This window comes from Python bivittatus, unplaced genomic scaffold, assembly GCF_059951505.1.
Source record: "Python bivittatus isolate LINGU-HERP-01145 unplaced genomic scaffold, Pbiv_v1 ctg000080_np1212, whole genome shotgun sequence".
Classification (NCBI taxonomy): Eukaryota; Metazoa; Chordata; class Lepidosauria; order Squamata; family Pythonidae; genus Python; species Python bivittatus.
The window spans coordinates 35,070,939-35,091,171 of record NW_028277035.1 but is presented as its reverse complement, the minus strand read 5'-3'; the positions used below and the strand labels follow the sequence as shown (position 1 = coordinate 35,091,171).

At 37.6% G+C, this 20,233-nt stretch overlaps 1 protein-coding gene across 2 annotated transcripts in view; it reads left to right on the top strand.

Annotated features, from left to right (window-relative positions):
* The window catches only part of ADAMTS2 (ADAM metallopeptidase with thrombospondin type 1 motif 2), a 270,332-nt gene that overhangs the window by 234,240 nt on the left and 15,859 nt on the right, over positions 1-20,233 (top strand). For both annotated transcript variants that reach the window (XM_088133820.1, XM_088133819.1), the window contains exons 11-17: positions 7,432-7,577; positions 9,746-9,918; positions 10,608-10,741; positions 12,166-12,289; positions 14,453-14,533; positions 17,444-17,607; positions 18,004-18,160. In XM_088133820.1, coding sequence (XP_087989946.1) covers positions 7,432-7,577; positions 9,746-9,918; positions 10,608-10,741; positions 12,166-12,289; positions 14,453-14,533; positions 17,444-17,607; positions 18,004-18,160 — 979 coding nt within the window. The remainder of the gene's footprint in view (positions 1-7,431; positions 7,578-9,745; positions 9,919-10,607; positions 10,742-12,165; positions 12,290-14,452; positions 14,534-17,443; positions 17,608-18,003; positions 18,161-20,233) is intronic.

Below are 20,233 nucleotides of genomic sequence, written 5' to 3'. Positions count from 1 at the left end.
AGCATAATATGGAAATGGATGAACAATGGATGATAGTAGCTTTGTATCTCACGGGGTTGGAGGATTTATTTGATAAAAAGAGCTAAAATTAGCCAGTATTTAAAATCCTTTAACCTGCCTATGGTTATACTACAGGAAACGTGTTAAGTGAGAAAGGATTAGGGACAAATATTTCAGAAGACTATTTTTTTTCTTTCCTGGAATTACTAAGTCAAGCAGTGTCGCCATTTTATTTAAAGCTAATATAAATTTTAAAGGAGAAAAGATTCAGAAAGATAGGGAGGTGAGGTTTATTTTTACAAGCTAGATAATAAAACTGTGACTTTGGCATGTATGATGCACCAAATCAGAATCGAACTGGATATATGCAGAAGATAAAAAAAGCCTTGAATAAATTTGGCTGGGAAAATCTGATTCTAGGGGATGATCTAAATACTGATTCAGGTACACCTGGGGATAAAATAGCTTTTCATAAAAATAAAAGGCAACTTTTAGTATCTAAGAAATTGCAAACATTAATGCAAATGTATGTGCTCATTTCTTGATATTTGGGGTACTATGAATCCTTCAGCAAAAGGATTTACATATTACTCAGGTAAGCATCAATCTCATTTAAAGATAGATTATATTGGATTTTCAAAAATATTTCTAATCAATTGGGGTGAGCAGAAACTGCGCCATTCTGAATTCCAGATCATGGCCCAATGATTATCGGATATAACTTAGAAAGCTCCCATTTACTCATTTTTGGCATTTTAATTCTAGATTGCTTTATCATCTACAAGTGAAACAACATCTGTTCAAGTTTTGATAAACGTTTAAAATAAAAGTTGTGTGGAGCAAAGAACAAGATGGGATATCATGAAGGCAGTAATAACAGGCAAATGTATAAGCCAGATGAATAGGATCAAAAAGAAAACTACACAAATGATAAATGTATTACATTCAGAAGAAGAATGTAGAATGTATGAGTAAAATATAATAGAGCAGGATTATATATTAGAAAAAGAAGCTGGATATTTCAGAAATCAACAAAATTTCAACCCACTTTTTATTTTTCAAGCAAAAATATTAGTAAATCTCAGGAGGCACTAAGCAGGGCTGCCCACTATCCCCTTTCTAATTTAATCTTGTTATAGAAACACTAGTAGTAGCACTGTGTGGTAACATTAAGGTGATAACAATAGGGAATAAAAACAGGAGCTGGAGTTAATGCACTGGCAGGCTGAACTATATCCACAGCAGTTGGGAGTCTTCCAAATGGCATGGTAGCTGCCATATTACCAGTGTGGCTAGCAGGGTCAGGGTGGCTGGAGAGAGCAGAGATCTCCAGAGTTATGGCCCTTTATGTGAGGTATTCTAGTTTCTCAGGGATCCCTATGACTGGAGTGGGAAGTGGAATGGAATGCAAGTTTTCTTGGGACTGAATTAAGACTGCAGTGGTTGGAGTAGAGGAACAGCATGAATGGTGTTGTCCTGGATGACATTTTGCTATGAGCCAGAGGGAGATAGTAAGGGGTGAAGGATGCCAACACCTTTTAGACCCTTCTGGTCCTCTAGGTGCTGGAGTTAGGTGCGTAACAGACTGGTGGCAGAGCAGAACAGATTTGGAGAGGTTTGGAGTGGTTTTCTTGAGTGTGAAGTGAGGTAGCCTGAGGAAGCCCCCATTAACAGAGAAGGGATAAATGGGGGGATGGGGACTCTAGCGTTTGGATGTAATAGTGTGAGGGTGTGCCCTTGCCAATACTCTGTTGGTCTGCATCAGCCTTTGGTTGTAGTCCAAACAAGAAGTGCACTCAGAAGAACTAGCTCTATTATAAGATTACATTAACAGAATCTTGCAAGTCTGAAAGTACATCTCTTCCCCACTCACCTTTGCAGTCCAAGAAACTAGGGAGGGTCCCTTCTGAGACATTTGCCACACTCCCATTCCTTCTGTGGGCTCAGCTGCTGCTTATCTGACTGTTGTCTAGTCTGAGGCTCTTCCTCCTGTCTCCCAAGGTCATTCCCACATACCATTACAGTTTGTAGGGCAGGTAATTGAAAGCTGGAAGAGCATGAGTCATGGTTGATTACAGTTGGCGTCTTGGTTTACTGAGAATTTCAGGGAGATGAACCTGAAGAGGTAATGCCTGGAATGCCAGCGGAGTAAAATGAAAAGTGAATCTGACTGAGCCTGGCTCCATGCACAAGTCTGAGTCTACAGTATATGGTGATGATATGGGAGGCAAAGTATCATTACATCACCTCCTTTATTGTGTCACTGGGCTGTCATCAAACAACTTTGTTTAGGGTCAGCTTGGCTGTTGTGACACGTTAGCATAACACATTGCCCAAGAAGTCTTGACTTTTCGTAGCCAGTGTTGGGGTTACTAATTTATTTATTTATGGTTGAACTTATAACTTGCCATAATCTCATGACTCTCAGTGATTTACAAGAAAAAAGTTAAAATATCTGTGGGTATTTCCAGTGAGTGGGGGGAGGGAGGAGCAATCAGTCAAGCTGCTGCTTATTTGTGGGATAACACAGGATCCATTCCTTTATCACCTGTTTTTTAACATTTACATGAAATCACAGAGGGTGGTCATCCTTCAGTTCAGGGTGTAGTATCATCAGTATGATACCCAGTTGTACATCACTATCCTGAGCCTTTCAGGAGATGCAGTCAGTGTCTTGATGTAGTGTCTTTTGTTCATCAAGCTTCCTCAACAACTCCCATGTTATCGCTTGACAGGATTGTATTGCCCCTAGGACAGCAGGTCTGTGACTTGGGGAATTCTCCTGGACTCACAGCTATTGCTGGATAGGCAGGTAGATGGGAGGCCCTTGTCAAGCTCCAGCTGGTGCACCAGTTGTGGTCCTACATGAGGGCCTTGTGATGGTAATTCATGCCTTCATGAGCACATACCCGAACAATTGCAAAGCACTCTACATGAGGCTACCTTTGAAGAACATCCAGAAGCCTCAGTAGGTCCAGAATTATGGCCCATTTGGTGGGTACTTGCCAACATGAACATATTACACCTGTTCTCTGGGCCCTGCACTCACTCCCTATTAACCTCCAAAGGCAATTCAAAATGATAATTTTGACTTTTGAGACCCAACATGGCTTGGCGCCAGAGGGCTTAGGGGACCTCCTTCTCCAATCAGTTTCAATCCACCCAATTTGGATGTCTTGGGAGAATTACTTATAGACCCCCAATTCCATGATGTGGGGGGAGAAGCTCATCAATGCTTCTTTTCTGTTGGTGCATCTATGCTTTGAATAGCCTCTCTCTAGAAATGTGACCAACCTCCACACTATAGGTTTTCCATAAAGTATTAAAATTTACAATTTTAAAATTGTAAATTAAAATTTAAAATTACAATTTTGGAGAAGCTTTGGCAGGATGAGTTTGGAGGCACTGATATTGACTATTTGATTGCTTATAATTGTTAATGTGTTATTATGTTTATTTGTTGGCTGTTTTTGCATTTATATTGTGAATATTTTATTGTTATTTTATTGATGTATGTAAACTGAGGAAAGTCTCTTTTGACTGTAACAGGTACAAATCAAATAAATACATTTTTACATTAAGTTAGAAGGATAATAATTAGTAGGTAAGCTCATTTGGAAATGTTATTAAATGTTCCAATAAAATATAGTTTCATAAAAGGCTGTGACCAGTGTACTCAACATTTATTCAACCATATCCAATACAGTACTGGTTTCAGTGAGGGAATCAGGCACATGTTGGACTGCTGTTCTGAAGCTGCTGTGATTGGACTGTGACAAATATTTACATGCATACAAGTTCTCCTCAATAAATTCAGGCTCAAAATGTAAATTAATAATTATCAGGGGGAAAAAATGAACTCACAAAACTCATAAGCCATAGCAGATTTAACCTGTGCTGGGATGTTCACCTTCCCCTTGCCCACTGTCAATTCTCATACTTTGAAGTCACTGTGATAAAGTAAACATATTTTGACCTAGGTTATTATATTAGCATAATGAAGAGATTCTTGATTTTAGTCAGCTGTTGATCATCCAAATCATGGGTAATGTTTTCTGTGTAACAGGTCTAGAAATTATGGTATTTTCTCCTGTTTTTACGAGGTATCTGACACTTTTTTTTTTTACTCCCCCCCCCCTTGCTAAAGTATTCTTCATTCTGTATTTAAAAGAGATTTTGTATTATGCATCCTTCTCTGTTTTTGCTGGTGGTGGGTGTTTGTTTAGCCATATGTTTCACATACAGCTCCTGCCAAATGCCTAGATTTGAAGGCTGATCAAGTGGCATAACATTTGTTATGGAAATGATTATTAGGAAAAGTTAGTGAATTATTGTATTTGTTATAGCCATCTGTGCATATGTGTTTATGCCCAGATCCTTATACGGACAAACCACTCATGCACAGGACCTACAATTACAGCCTGGTATGAAGCAGTGACATATTAAAAAAAGTATTTCTAGCTGCATATTTGATTAGAGATGGTTCATTCAGGTGGGACTGTAACACGCTAAGCCTTCCCCAAAATTATAGCCTCAAGGGGATTAGGCGACAGTTCTGATCAACCCTAGCACATAAACTATGGCCAGGAAGGAGGGAGTTTGCAGACATCTGGAGACCAACATACCAAGTATAGCTTTATTTATTTAAAAGACTTATATAGCTGCCCATCTTATATACCATAACCCTCGGCAGCTCACAAAACAATAATAAAAATATAAAAACTATAAGAAACACAACAAAAGCTCCTGGTGCCCCAAAGGCAACACACACACACACACACTCACATTCAGCTGCAGTGGGTTCCAGCCTCACTCAGCCCCAATGCTTGCGAGAGGAGCCCGTTCTTCAAGGCCTTCCAAAAGGCTAGGAAGGTGGGGGAGGGGGAGGCTGCCTTCAAACCCTGAACAGGGGTTTGAACCCTGGACAGAAGCTGCCACAGAGAAGGTGCCCTTTCTAGGTCCCCAAAAATGACAGCATTTAAGGGAAAGGAGCTGGAGCATGCCAACCCTATCAGACCTGATGGAATGGGCAGATTCCTTCCAGGAGAGGTGGTCCCACAAATGGTTGATTGGTTGATAAATAAATGCATTCTGTTTCCTAGGCTTCTGGATTCTGTTCCACAATCCAGAAGGAATCTTGATTGTTGCATTATTCCCTTTCATGTCTCATTCTCTTAATCACATGGCTACTTAGGAGAAGGGGGAGCATTTTCTTTGGAAACCTATTCTAGAACCTATTTCCAGCCATTTGCTTTAATGGAGCTATGGACAAAGAAACCAGAAACCCAAAAACAGAGACAAGGACTGTTAAAGCTTCTTGCCCTAGCAAAAAAAACAAGGGATTTAAAGATGTAGCACTCAAACACACACAAATGTAAATGGAGCACATGATAAGGGGAGCACTTGGCACTGCCAAAGCTTAGCTTGGCAGCAGAGAATAAAAAGACAAGGTGTTCTTATGGGAAGGAGGAAAAAGGATTTCTGAATCAAGGAAAGGGATAAAGCAGAAAGAGAATCATACATCTGCTTGGGAATGGAGCCCTGGGTCACTTCAATATCATTTCATTCCTTAGCAATTGCTAAGGAGAAGGGGTCATGGAAGGGATAAAGGGTACTTTGATTCTCTACCAGACTGGGATGTCTTTGCAAGCCAACCAGATATGTCTGCCAGCTCCTTCTAGTACATAATATGCAGCGGGGGGGCAGGGGGGGGAGCTGCTTGCTACATACTGTGTTTTTACTCTTACCAGAACACTGAAGCTGTGCAAGCATCAGGTCAAAGTGAAGATAAAGTTTGGGGTATCAATATTACATAACACTGCTCTATTTCATCTGGATACAATCCATAACTATTTCTAGAGAGAGATACCCCCCATTAAAAAAAAAATCTGTATACTATTTTTTGTGTTTTGAAGTCTATGTTTAGATCAGGTAGCCACTGTTTTTTTTTAAAAAAAACTACTGTATCAATATGTTCACATACTTCATAGAAATATCAAAATAATTATTGCTGCTAATGTTCTCTGAGGTCACAAATGCTACCATACAAAGACATGTTCCTTCTTCCCTCCTGCTTACTACAAGACCCATATAGGCTAAAGCCCTTTTCTCACATGCTGTTGTAAAAGCTTTTTCTCAGCCCTGCAATTACATTTTTCAGAATTTGATTTAGAAATCACTCAGTACAACTGAGAAAGAAATGTAGATTTCAGCTCTTGAAACATTACCACTCTGACTTGAATTAAATAAAATCCATCTGTGTAGGTAGGGAGCAACATTGCATCATAGTGATGTAATATGGGTTTAACTTGACTCTGTTTGATATCACTGTGAATACAATGGACCACATCAAACTATACCTTTCCCCCCAAACTGGCCTATTGCATGTAGACAAGCAATAAATACCTGTCTTATATGATGATTATAGTGAGTACATTAATTTTGGCTTTTCTCAGATTCTTATTTTTCTAAATCTGTCAGGTTAGGGTCATCAAAATTTAGTTTCCAAATTTGTTGACATTAAACTTGGGAATTATTTTGGCTCATGTTTCTCCAAACAGAAATAGTTAGGTTTGTGACTGTGCTTGTTATACTCCAAATAATTGGTTGTACAACAGTAAGATAATGCATTTTAACATTATTTTGCAAGGATATTACACTTTTCACATATTTCCCTAGTATGTGCTTTTGAATTGGCATCCTGCTTTGAAATTTGGAAAAGTGTGAATTTTGAATAAGAAGACCAATTTCTTCTCTCTCCATTTTATCACTGCCCCTTGGCATTGGCACATCTCTTTCCCCTGCAGTGTCTCTAGGTCCATACAGGGAACTGACATGGTACAATGTGGACAGATTTGACTTTTTTTGTTTGTTTTGTTCCAGATGATCAACTACAGGTAGTCCCCAGGTTAAGAATGCTCGGTTTAAGGATGACCCATAGTTAAGAACAGAGCCTATTGTAGCAAAATTCAAGTTAAATACACAATGATTTGAGTTAAATACACAATGGTTCGAGTTAATTGCACAATACTACTTATACAGTATTATACAATAATGCTGTTCCGGCGTACATACAAATTCGACTTAAGGACAGACCTTGGGAACAGAACTCATTCTTAAACTACCTGTACATAATTGAAGGAAGTTATATCTAGGGTTACAGATGGGTAGGTGTGAACTGACATGCAGTGGACCAAGTCAAAGGTAAAATATCATAAACTCTAACAGTATATTTTTTTTCAATGGTGGCAGTTCAGACATCTAGTTTTGAATAGTTTTATCATTTATAAGCATATATGAGAAACCAGTGGTTTCTTTCACATTAGTAAACTCTATTTAAACAGCAATTCCTTTCAACCTAAGCCCAGTCACTAAAAAGACAGTGTTTATGAATTACAAAAATATGCATACCTGTATATTTTTCTCTTTTAGCATTGTTTTAAAGGTCACTGTATCTGGTTAACTCCAGATATCTTGAAGCAAGATGGAAACTGGGGAGCATGGAGTAAATTTGGTTCCTGTTCCCGAACTTGTGGAACAGGAGTGAAATTCAGGACACGCCAGTGTGACAATCCACAGTAAGTTGAACCTAAGCAAATTATGCTCTTTGGTGATGAATTTTGTAATAGATGTCTTTAATGAATTTTAAATAATGTTGTTAAATTACCACAAAATATTTTAAAAATTGCTTAGTTATGATTATGGCCTCTGCCTTGCTCTCGGTGAATTTTTTTCACCGAGAACATTCTGAACAGATGAAATATCATAGACTGTGCAATATTATTGCACATTGTATTAGGACATGCAATACTGTGTCATTTTCTTATTGTCATTCTTTTTAAAAGAATTAATTTTATGAGTTTAATTGTGTTAAACAACGAGTTAAATACACAATGATTTGAGTTAAATACACAATGGTTCGAGTTAATTGCACAATACTACTTATACAGTATTATACAATAATGCTGTTCTGGCATACATACAAATTCGACTTAAGGACAGACCTTGGGAACAGAACTCATTCTTAAACTACCTGTACATAATTGAAGGAAGTTATAATTTAGTGGATTTTAATCTATTTTGCATCTTGCTTGGGAATTATACATACCATGAAATGCAAGTAATAGTAATGTAATACATTTTATAAATAAATATTGGCTATGATCAAAGATACCCCTAGTGTACTTTCGCCTGGTCACTGTCTTTTTTTCTAATACACATTCTGCATCCAAATGTATAAATTGCAGAAGAGTTTAAGATGCAAGTTGTCCAAAAAAGACTTACTGGATTTTGTCTATGTGTGAGACTTCCTGTTCTAATATAAGAAACTTATATGTGAAAACTTGTTGTGGCTTTTGGCTGAAATAATGAAAAGATTAAGAACTCTTTATTCCCACTAAAATGTTTGCCCTACTAACTTCAAGACTGGTGAACATTGGTGAAATAAGTGTGAATTTAAATTCACACTTATTTCATGCTTTCTCAAGGCCGTTCCATTGATTTCAGTGGAAGGAACAAAGTGATGCTCACAAGTGATTTCTCAGTCCCAAATCTGATCACAAAGCTATAATCTATTCTAGCTATAAAATCATGAAATCATTTTATAAGCATCATGTTTTGTGATTACTATTGAAGCCAAGGATGATATAAGAGAGGTTTATTTTTGCCAGACAGCCAAATCACTTCTTGAGCATTCAGGAGCTTAAAAGAAATCCATACCACTTCTGGTGCTATTTTTTTTTAATCCTTATTATGAATTCTTCATATAAAGTAACATATTATAAAACAAAATCTAAAATCATTGCAAAAAGCAACATGAGAAAATGTAGATGTAAGTAAAAAAGTAATGATAAATATTTGATGTATAATCACCTTGATAAATTACAGTAAGATTTAGGAAATTAAATTAGTCAAGCAATAAAATAGAAAATATTGGACTGAGTACTTAACCTGTTGGGGAGATATCATGATTGCTTCTAGTACTGTATTAAAGGTTTTGATGTGTGCATGTATTAGGGTATTTCTTCTATCCTACAGGATGATTATGAATGAAATCCAGCAATACTTAATTGAGCAGAGATCTCTCTTATCTGCTGAGAACTGCCATGAGTTGAGTTGATTGCAATGGGTATACATTTAAGAAATAAAGAACCTTTTCCTCTCCTCTCCTGTTTGATCCCCCCATTCCCACTAAAAAGTCACATCTGACTATTCCTCAGCTTTCCAATATGACTTCTAAGGTTTTGTAAAGGCCGCAGAAGGGAAAGGACAATCTTCTCTCCCAGGTTTGCTTGTAGGATTTCTTTCCTAAGCATAAAACCTATACTGTATCTCACCCACAACTATTTCAGCATTTATATAGTGCATGTTCAGTGCTTCATATTTATTTATCCATACAGCCTGTTAGGTCATGATTAATATTTCCATAGTGCAGATCTTGAGACTAAAAGTATGCAATTGTGCCTTGCCTACCTCTCATATATGATGTAGTCTAAATGTAGCTTATAGCTATAGGAAATCATTGTAAATTAATCTTGGGATTGAACACAGGGATAGAGAAACTCTGGAATTCCAAATATTGTTGGACATGGTTCCTCAAATCCTCGATTTTTGCCTAGTAAAGTTCATGGGAGTTTGAATCCAATATCTGGAGAGACACCAGTTTTCCAGCTCCAATAAAATACAATGGTGTACTATATTATTGATCTAATATCTATCATTCACCATTATTACTTCTTTTTCCTAGCCCTGCTAACGGAGGCCGCACATGTTTTGGGCCAACCTATGAGTTCCAGCTATGCAATGTTGAAGATTGCCCTGAAGATGAAGACTTCAGAGAGCAGCAGTGCAGGCAGTGGGATCCTGTTTTTGAATATCAGAACATGAAGCATCACTGGCTCCCATATGAACATATTGATGGTTCGCACAATTGATCTTTTTCATTTCCTTATTAATAAAGCAGACCAGTATCACTCTGCCAAATGTGGAAGGCTAAAATGTCCTGTGTGCAGAAATACTGCAATTCATTAGCATTAACCCTCAGATCACACTGTCCAGTGCTTTTAGTTTCTTTGGGGGCGGCTACTTTTTCAGACAGGTGAGCATACAGTTCTTAGTAGGAATTACTTCGGCTGCTACATCACTCAGCTTGGCCATAGTACTTTTACTGAATTAATGTATATGCTATGCATGATCAATTGCAAAAGCAAATAAAATGTTTTTATAGAATTTTAATGGTTGATCCATTTTAATGGTTGATCCATTAAGATGGTAGAACAGCCGCCTCTCACTTCATGCCACCCAGGCATTTTGGAATTTCAGTTCCCAGATCTGTAGCCAACATGGCTTTTTGACTCTGCCAACTAGGAATTCTGGAACAGAAGCTACACCTGAAGAGGATTAAGTGGGGAAGGCTGACACAGACTACAAATACCCCCTATTAAACATTTGGTTTTAAGTATAGTCCATATCTCTAGAAGGTGGTTCTAAATTTCTCCCTTTTGGCAAGCTGCTTAGAATTTTTGATCTCACCACAAGACTTCCATTGAATTGGCATTTACAAAATAAACCAATGAGAAGATAAATTACCAGAGTATTTTCTCTTATAGCTAAAGAAAGGTGCCACCTGTACTGTGAATCCAAGGAAACTAATGATGTTGTGTATATGAAAAGACTGGTGCATGATGGAACACGGTGCTCCTATAAGGATTTGCACAGTATCTGTATGAGAGGAGAGTGCCTGGTAGGTTACATCCATTTCAGGAATGTCTTTTTCCATTTTCCTATCTGTAAGAATAAGTATAATATTAAAATTGTAATGGGGTAGTTTCTTCCCTTCCCTGTTTAATTTATATAAAGTTTCTATAAACAATATAAACAGCATTGAAAGCTGATTAAAAATCAGTTGTGTAGTACTTTGCTGTTTTATTGGGAGTGCTGGAATATTCTTCAGTTTCAGGTACACGACTGCCTGAAATCATAATATATACTAATCGTGATCTTAATTCTTGGAAGCTGGTGGTTATATGTGAAAATAGCTATTTAAAAGGAAGGTATATGCAGAAGTACGATAGTTTTTTAAGGAGAAAAGGTCATTTAGTGGAGAGAAAATTCCCCAAAGAGTCCCAAGAGAACTAGCTGTGCTCAGCAACTATAGAATGTTGAGAAGGTTAGAGACGTAAGACAGCAGGAAATGAAATGAGGTGGTTAGAGATGCACTGCTGTGGTGTGAATGTATTACTTAGTTTAGGAGTGCTCTTGAGCATACCTCTAAGTTTGTTTTTGTTCAAGGAAACAGTGACTGCTATCTACAAGCACCTATGCTCTAGATGAGCACATAGACCCAGTCAACTAGACTATTACTTCTTAAACTCTTGTTTTAAAACTTGTTTCTTCTTTTAAAAATAGGTGGGAATTTCTGGTGCATGTTGGAATGTTCCATGTGGACAGTGTTTAGAAAGAAAGCATGTTACTTAGTGAATTGTTCATGTCCAGTTAGTGGTACTTTGTATGAGCCTGCATACATGATTTTCTTACACACTCTGGCAATTCCCAAAGCTTTACTTATACCTTGAGAAGGGTAACCCTGATGTAGATAAAGACAGCTTTTCAGTGCTTGCCGTGTGATACAGCCATTCCAGATATACTTGTGTAGTGTTTTCAGCAATCAATATTAGAACAATGCATGTGTTTGGAATATGATTTTGTTTATTCAATTATAATATAGGGCTAACTTCATGATGCTGAAGTAAACATTCCTACCATTCAGTTTTCAAGCTACCTACTTCAAATAAACCTTGTGTTGGGCTCATTTACATGATATATAATTTGAGGATAGACTTGCTGAAGTATGATGTCTTTAAACAGAGAGAGAAAGAGAAGTATATGGTTGTTTTTAGTGTTATTTTCTCAAGGATTGTAGATATGAAAATCTAGGTCAAAGATATGTAGATGTGAAAAAAAATCAAATATCTACCTTAACTCAAGTTCTGAAGAGTAATATGTTCTTGAAGTAAAGGCCCTGTGGGACTATCAACATATTGTTCCAGGAACTGACTTTTCTTCTTGGTTCCTAATACCCTGTTTAAATATCCTGATTTAATGATCATTCAAAGAAAAGTAAGACTCTTACAAGCAAAAATAATGGATTTTTTTCTTGGTTTGCAGAAAGTTGGCTGTGACAAAGTAATAGGCTCATCAAAGCAAGAAGATAAATGTGGTGTGTGCGGTGGAGATAATACCCATTGCAAAGTGGTGAAAGGAACATTCTCCAGGGTACCAAAGAAACAAGGTTGTTCTTATTTAAATATAATACCCTTGCTACAGAAAAGTATGCATTGAATTTCAGAAGGACTTCAAGAATTTCTTTAACAGCATATTTCTTTTGCTGCATCAAATGCTGCTCTGGTGAAGACATGTTTTTTTTTAATAAAATAAGTGTAGAAAGAAAACCTTATTTTGTGTGTTTGAGATGTTATCACACAATGATGTCTTGGTATATTCAAACCATAAAACAGAATCTTATGTAAGTCTACTCAGAAAGAGCTCCTTGAATCTGATGCCAAGGGAAGTGAGTTTCAGACAATAGCCTTAATTCAATGCAGGGACTATTATTTGTGTCCCCAGAGTCAATATGCATTTTTTACCCTTTTGGGGAGCTTCTATAAACTGTCCCCACTCCCACAATCACCTGCCTGAATATCACCCTAAAGTGAGGCAAGGAAAAATCCCCACCCCAAACTGGGGGAAATGGAAATGTTCAGCCCTGCCTATGGCTGCTATCCTTCCATTCTGACTACTGTTGCAATTCATCTAAAGAGGCCTTAGAAGGAAGCAGATAAGCACTGCATTCAGGCTGCCACTGACCTGCTGAAGTACTTGCCTGTCTTGATACCTCATCCTTAAAACCAGAGTGGCCTGTGTTATATAGGTGCAGACTTGAAGCTTTCTTGGTTGGCCATTCCAAACTAGAATAGATTATTGTCTGACTTACAAACTCTTTCCATTTTACATTATGTCTGTTTGCCAGGGATAGTGAAGAATCTTGTCAAAGAACTAAGTTCTTCAAGTTGGAGAACATCCAAAAGGCAGAATTGAACAAATAAGCTAAGATCAATATATAAAAAATCTTCATTTTAAAAGGAAAAATATCAGCTTTCTTCCCCTATCCAACCCTGCATGTGCAGGAATAAAGATTATAGTGAGCACTTAAAATAGATGAAATGACTAAAGCCAATTCCCCATGCTGGCTGGGGGATTCTGGGAATTGAAGTCCACACATCTTCAAGTTGCCAAGGTTGAGAAACACTGACTAAGGCTTTGCTGTGATCTTGATTCAAAAAGGAAAAGTTGATTGGGAGCATGCAGGGATGTGCACACCACAGGTTTTGGCACCTTCTTGTCTTTGAAGAGTTGCCAACAAATGTGATGTGGGCACCAACATGCACTCTGAATCACCTTTTCCCTTTTGAATCTGGTTCACAGTCAGCTCCAATAACAAATCCAGTACTCACAATTATTACTTTATTTCCCTCTATTATTCTTTCCTTGGAGCTTTCTCATTTTATTTTTACAAAAGCTTTATGATTGGGTTGGATTGAATTGTATGTTATACATTTGTACTCCCTCTTTTTACTCTCTTGTTCAGTTTCTCTACATCATCAGTATGCCCCGTTTTACAAAGAGGGGAAATTATCAGAGGAAACAAAGTCAGAATGGCTATTTAATTAATTGAAAATCTCTAAAATAAATATTTATGAAATACCATTTACATATTGTTTTATAGTTCCATTATACTCTGTACTGTAAGGCTGTACTGAAGGGGGTCCAGAGGAGAGCTTCCAGGATGATCAGGGTCCAGAGAGCTGAACCTTTTGGTTGAAGGAGCTACAGTGTTTAGCTGACAAAGAAAAGACTGGGGGGGCATATGTCAACAGCCTACAAATATCTAAAAAGCTGTCATCTGGAAGTGTTGACACTGGAAGCAGAATCAAGACCAATGGATTGAAATTAAGAGATTCAAGATGTATGTTAGGAATTTCTTAGTGGTAAAAGTCATAAGCTTAGAAGTCACTGGTTAAAGCACAGTTGGACAATCTTTTCATGGCTATGGGTTGCATGGAACATTTGAGGGGAAGATTGAGGCTGCAGGGGACAAAGTGATGGTGCAAACAAAAACAACTATATGAAACCAGTCTTAGGGCTAAGATTGCTATTTTTATGTGTTTTCTGGTAGTAAACTATGCCACTGATCTTTGGCAGTTGTGGTTTGAGTCAGTTCTGGAGCTGCAAAAAAAAGGCGGGGGGGAGTTGGATAGGTCCATGGAACCTTAGATGGCCCTTCCATGATACAAAATGAAATAGTAGCTGTGGCAAATAATAATAGTTCAGGGCCTGGCCTTTTTTTCTTTTGCTTACAACAGTAATTGTTATTAGTTTTAATGCTTCCTTACAGGTTATCTTAAGATGTTTGAAATTCCAGCTGGTGCAAGGCATTTGCTCGTACAAGAATCTGATGCCACTGTTCATAATCTTGGTACGTACTGCATCATATAAGCAAAATATATTCATCTTTTGCATGTGGATTTGCTTTTCCTGACTAGCTGAAATATTGTTCTGGTTTTAAAAGAGTTTTTAATTGAGGCAAGAACCTTTTTATAGGAGTAAAATAGCATTAATACAATGATAGAGAAGCTGGGCAAAGCAGTCTTAATCACTTTTAAGGCTGAAAGCCATATTAAGATCCCTTCAAATAAACATATGAGACTGTCTATATTAAATCAGACAAGTGGTCCATCTAGCCTAATGTAATGTGCTGTGAGTGATCAGGTCCTCCATAGTGCCAGTCAGGATAGGATCTTACAAGATAGGTCTTACATGTTCTGCCATCATATTTTAGATCATCTCCAAAGTTATGACGTTGCCATGCATTTAGAAGCAGCAGGCAACACAGTTTGCCTCATGGAAAGTAGGAGCAAATATATGTAGCTCAGGGTTGGCATGCTGCATTCACTGCCGGAATTTTCTGAGTTTGTTTGGTTCTGGAATGAAGTTGTTTCTATATGTCTGCAGCCCCAAACCCATGCTTGGAGAGCTCCAACATGCAATATTTTACCTTGTTTTCTCTTAATCAATGAAATCTAGAAATGTGTGTGTTTCCAGCCAGATTTTTTTTTTCTGTGGTGAAATAAGTTCTATTGTGCAGAGTGGAGTTTATAGAAATAAAACCTCTACACAAATGTATAGAAATTTTAAAATTCACAGATTCTATCTGGATCATAATTTGAACTAAGCCCTAAGTAACTTGGTACCTGCTCTTTCAAATAATATGTTTAACTTTCATAAACCTTGCTTTCAAAAAACAAATGCTCAGAGTCACTTGGACTTGGGCAGCATATACATTTAATAAACAAACAGATAAACTGTATGCCATTTTTACCCAATATAATTTTGCAAACAATTTCCATGTTTGCTGCAGAGCCCACATTTCCTGTGCATCAGAATCACCAGAAGTGCTTTTGCTAACATCTCCAGCATCTACTGTCTTGGTCCATCCTGTTTCCAATTCTAAGCCAGCTGTAGCAAGAATGGTCAATCAAGCAAAGTTTCAATAATAATTGAAGCTCTCAATCTTTACAGTTCAGTGGATCAATAAGAGGCATTGTGTTGTAGACTGTAATTAATTAGAAGCGGATTCATGTCCATTGACCTAGTAACTTTTCTATGAATCATCCAAGCTTTGTTTTAAGAGATGCTTCTTGTGAATTGCTGTTCTGTGCAACTGTCTGGGATTAATAATATTCATTGCACAGACATATTCCTTATGTTAGGCAAAGTGTTTCTGAAAAAGCATGAGCAAGATAAACCTTCTGCTTTTGTAAATCTGATGAACGTATGGATGCTGACAACACTTCACAAATGAATCTTGAAGCAGTGGGGAAGGAAGGCAGTAAGTGTATGAGGTTGTCATGTCTGAATTTATGTATGTATGTATGTATGTATGTATGTATGTATGTATGTATGTATAAAGATAAAATACTCCTTACATGTTTTAATGTAGAAATGGGCCAGGAAACTTAGCAGTGACAAGCAGGGAGATGTAAAGACTGCAGCTGAGATTGTATTTGAAAAGAGTGGAGTGTGTAAAATCCTCATCTTGAAAGAGGCCTGGTGCAATCAAAATCACCGGCATGGAGGAAAGATTTGTCATATTTAACATCTGTGCTCTTAGGTCATTGATTCTATTTGCTGATTTCTCTCTTTGAAACTTTTTTCCTTTATCAAATCAACCAATAATGGAGCCTACAGACTTGGGCCCATACAACTGCAATCAATTTACAGCCAATTAGCCAAGAATGGCAGCTAATCTGAAACTTATTACACTACAGTTTGGGAGAGGTGGGAGGAATTCCAACATCAGTCTCTGCCTCCAGGCCCCTTTACAGATTTTGCTCTGCTCTCTCTCATTCTGACTCTTCTCTATAAAATTTTATCTTTAATGGAATTTTAGCAATAAAAATAGCAATAAAGACTGCAGAAAGCCATAGGTTTTCCGTACAGATGAAAGACTGTTACCTGGACCCCTATATAGTTTTGTAAATTAGGAAGAACCACTGCATTATAACGCTTTCGGGGGGGGGGGGAGCATCCTTAGACTACCCTAGCAATTAGGGCAAAGGGGATGGCAGGAAGCTTGGGAGGGCAAGGAGAATCTGCCATGTCCCTATTAGGCTCCCAGAAAGCACATCAAGCCTTGCACTGTTGTCTGTGGTGAATTATGATATAATCTGCCACACTTAGCATCACATAGTACACTACCTTGAGATGTTTGATGCTTAGGCAGCCTTATATATCTGACAAATGAAAAAATAAACCCTCATTCTGCCACAACTCTGGGAAGGGCATCGGGAGCTACAGCTGCTCTTTTCTCACGGCAGAGAAGGAGGAATGCAAACCGTTTCTGATACAGGAAGCGGATGGCCTTTCCCTCTGGTTTGGACTCTGTGCAATGAGAGGGAAGCCCTTTCCCCAGTGCCCAGAGATAAAAATATAGCATTTGACACAGGAGGATAGTTGAATGGTCATGGTGGTAGGATGGAATGGGAGCTTCTAGCAACCTGGATCCAGCCTTAGGACCAGAGGGCTCTCAGTTTTGCCTTAGATAAGAAACAAAGGCTTCCCAATTCTTTATTTTGTGGGGGGGAATAGTGACTAGATATGACATTTTGGTAGTTTTTAAGCAAATTGTATTTTGTTAGTACTAAAATGTTTATAGAAACTACCCTTTTCTGGTGATATTTTTGATCAGTTCTCCAAGTAAAATAAATAAAGCAAGCAGACACTTCTGTGACTTCTAGTTTCTTCACTCCCCAGAGAATTAAAAATGATAAGGGAGGGGGAACCCTCCTGACATCTCTTGAGTTCATATTTCTCATTTTGGTTTTAGCGATCAAGAACAGAGAAACAGGGAAATTTATTTTAAATGAAGACAACTATGTGCCAGACTCCAAAACTTTCATCTACATGGGTGCAGAATGGGAGTATCGGAATGATGAGGACAGGGAAGTGGTGCAAACGATGGGCCCTTTACGTCACGGCATCACCATTCTGGTAAGTTACTTAAAGATGAGTGTGCCTATGCCACAGTGAGTCGTGAACCCCATATTTGATAAATTGTATCTGTTAAGGAATCCGTTTTAAGGCTGAAAGCCAAATCTAATTTGTGCTCCCCAACTATATATGTTGCCTCTTTTGTTCCTGAAAGCTCCAGGGATATGGATTCCCCTTTTTTTCAGAAAACAAGACTGGGGGTCATGTGGGGGAATGTGGTTGGCAGAGTGACAGAGGAGAAATGAAGAGACTGTCAGGACCCTGGGCCTGGAACAAGGCTGGAGAATCGCAGAAGCCACAGTCCTGTTATCTTGGTTGAAATCTGGTTTTAAAGTGATTTTAAAGTGATGTTAAAAATGATCTCCCTGAAAATATATACATTATTTGTCTAACTAGGTAATTCCTCATGGTAATGGGAAGATTTCATTGACATACAAATTTATGATCCATGAAGATTCTTTAAATGTCGATGATAACAATGTCTTGAAAGATTCTATACCATATGAATGGGCTCTGAAAAAATGGTCACAGTGCTCAAAACCTTGTGGAGGAGGTAAAGATGCTGATGACTGCATTGACTTTTCTGACTGTTATGAAAAACTGTGCTTCTAATTATGTTCTTAAATGTGCTTAATGACTTATAGCTGAATATGAGGCAGGAATCCATGAATTTGAAACGATAGAACAGGCTTACCTGTAATTTTTTATCTGTGGTAGTTCATTCACTCAGTGCAGCACATTTGATTTTCCAAACAATCATCAATCAGTATTTGTGAGTCTATCCAAAGTGAAATGATTTCTTAAGAATCACTAGATGTTAACATCTTCAGTTACATTTTAATAGGGAAAAATTTGAATAACATGAAAAATCATAGATAGAAAAATACATTCCATGGAAATTATGTATTGCTGTCTATTATTCACAACATACTGCACATCTAGAAAATGGAATAGTAGACAAAAGAGTAACCAGGATGAAATAAATGAATGAGAGGAGACAAAATGCTGTGGTATAAAATTTTCACTGGAGAATGTAACTTGCACTCCACATCTATACTAGACTGAACCAATACTTAACTGGTAATATGCAGGTTGTTTGTTTTTAGAGAAACATGCAAAATTGCAACACATATTAACTCATTTCTCAGCTTCCAGAATTCTACTTGCTCTGAAATTTGGAATCAATCTCAAATATTCACCACGCTTGCTGTCCTTAACTATATACCTGTAGCAGAATTGCTAAGTTGTAGGAGGGAAGGCTGGAGGTCTTAAACCTCATCTCCCAGAAGTATTCTGAGTATTCACACCTGACCACCGCCTCCTGGTTTTTGGTATAGGCTTGATAGTTATTGCTGCCACCACCTATCTTCCAGGGGGTACTTATCTGGTGTCCTCCCCTTAACCCCGGTGTGTCAGAGAGATAGGGCTTTCAGATCCTGTGCTGCCTGACTGTGATTGCATAGTGAAAAATACAGAAGTTGAAATAATTTCCATATTGCTGTCTCCTTGTTCATATGCCAGCTTAGAAAGATATGACTAGAGATTTCTGTTCTCTTGTTGGGAGATAGACCAGAGATCAATAAAATAAAATTTTATTTTAAAGAGAGAGAGAGAGAGAGAGAAGGTGAACTATACAAATACTTTCTAAATTTAAATATAAACATGCCAACATTCAGTAGTGAAGGAAAATGGTTATAGAGCTATTCAAATGATGGGAAAACAGCAGACTGTTTAAAAAAGAAAATTTATAAAAGATGTAGTGCTCCTGGCAGACCACAAGATGCCACCGATTTGCTACAAATGAGTGTTCTGCCAGGATATTTAGAAAAATTCTCGGCAAAAGATTTGGATTAATTATTACAGATCAGAAAAGTTTTTAAAAATAGGTTATTTCCCGATGTACAACATGAGGAATGTATAAAAGGCTGAAGTACCCACAATTACTTGAATAAAAGAAATTTAAAAATAGGCAACTGTTGTAACACAGAAAAAGAAATTAATCTTAGTGCAAATTCTGGTCTAAACCTGTTGCGTATTTCTTCTCAACTAGATTTCCCTTGAAACAAATGTTCCCTTTGTCCCTACTGCCTGGACATTCCTCAGATTCATGGTCAATTCAAACTTAATCAAAGGTTTTCCAAACTCAGTTCACAGATCCTTCCTCTATTTCTTCCTCTAGCTCTGTGTTTGTCTGTTTCAGAGGACTCAATTTCTATCTCCAGAATAGAGGGAGAGGCCATGATGTCTCTTGGTCTGCATGACAAAAACCATCATTCATCTGAAAATATAGATTCTAAGTCTATAGTCTGCACAAGGATATGTTTATTTTGAATGTATGTGTTCTCCTGGTTGGCAAAAGCATTCTCAACATCATTCTCCATATGACATGAATGAAATAAATATATACATTACTGGAAGACCACAAATATATGTCAGCATGACAATTCAGGCACTCACAGAATTTAATATTATGAATACAAACACAGATGGGTTTACTGGGTTTATGAATCAGTAGATCAGACAGAATTTACGTTACTGTAAAAAGTAAAGGTAAAATCCCTTAAGCAAAGCTTGACTTTGGTAACTGCACAGACAAATCCAAATTGTTTTCTTAGCAAGTATATGA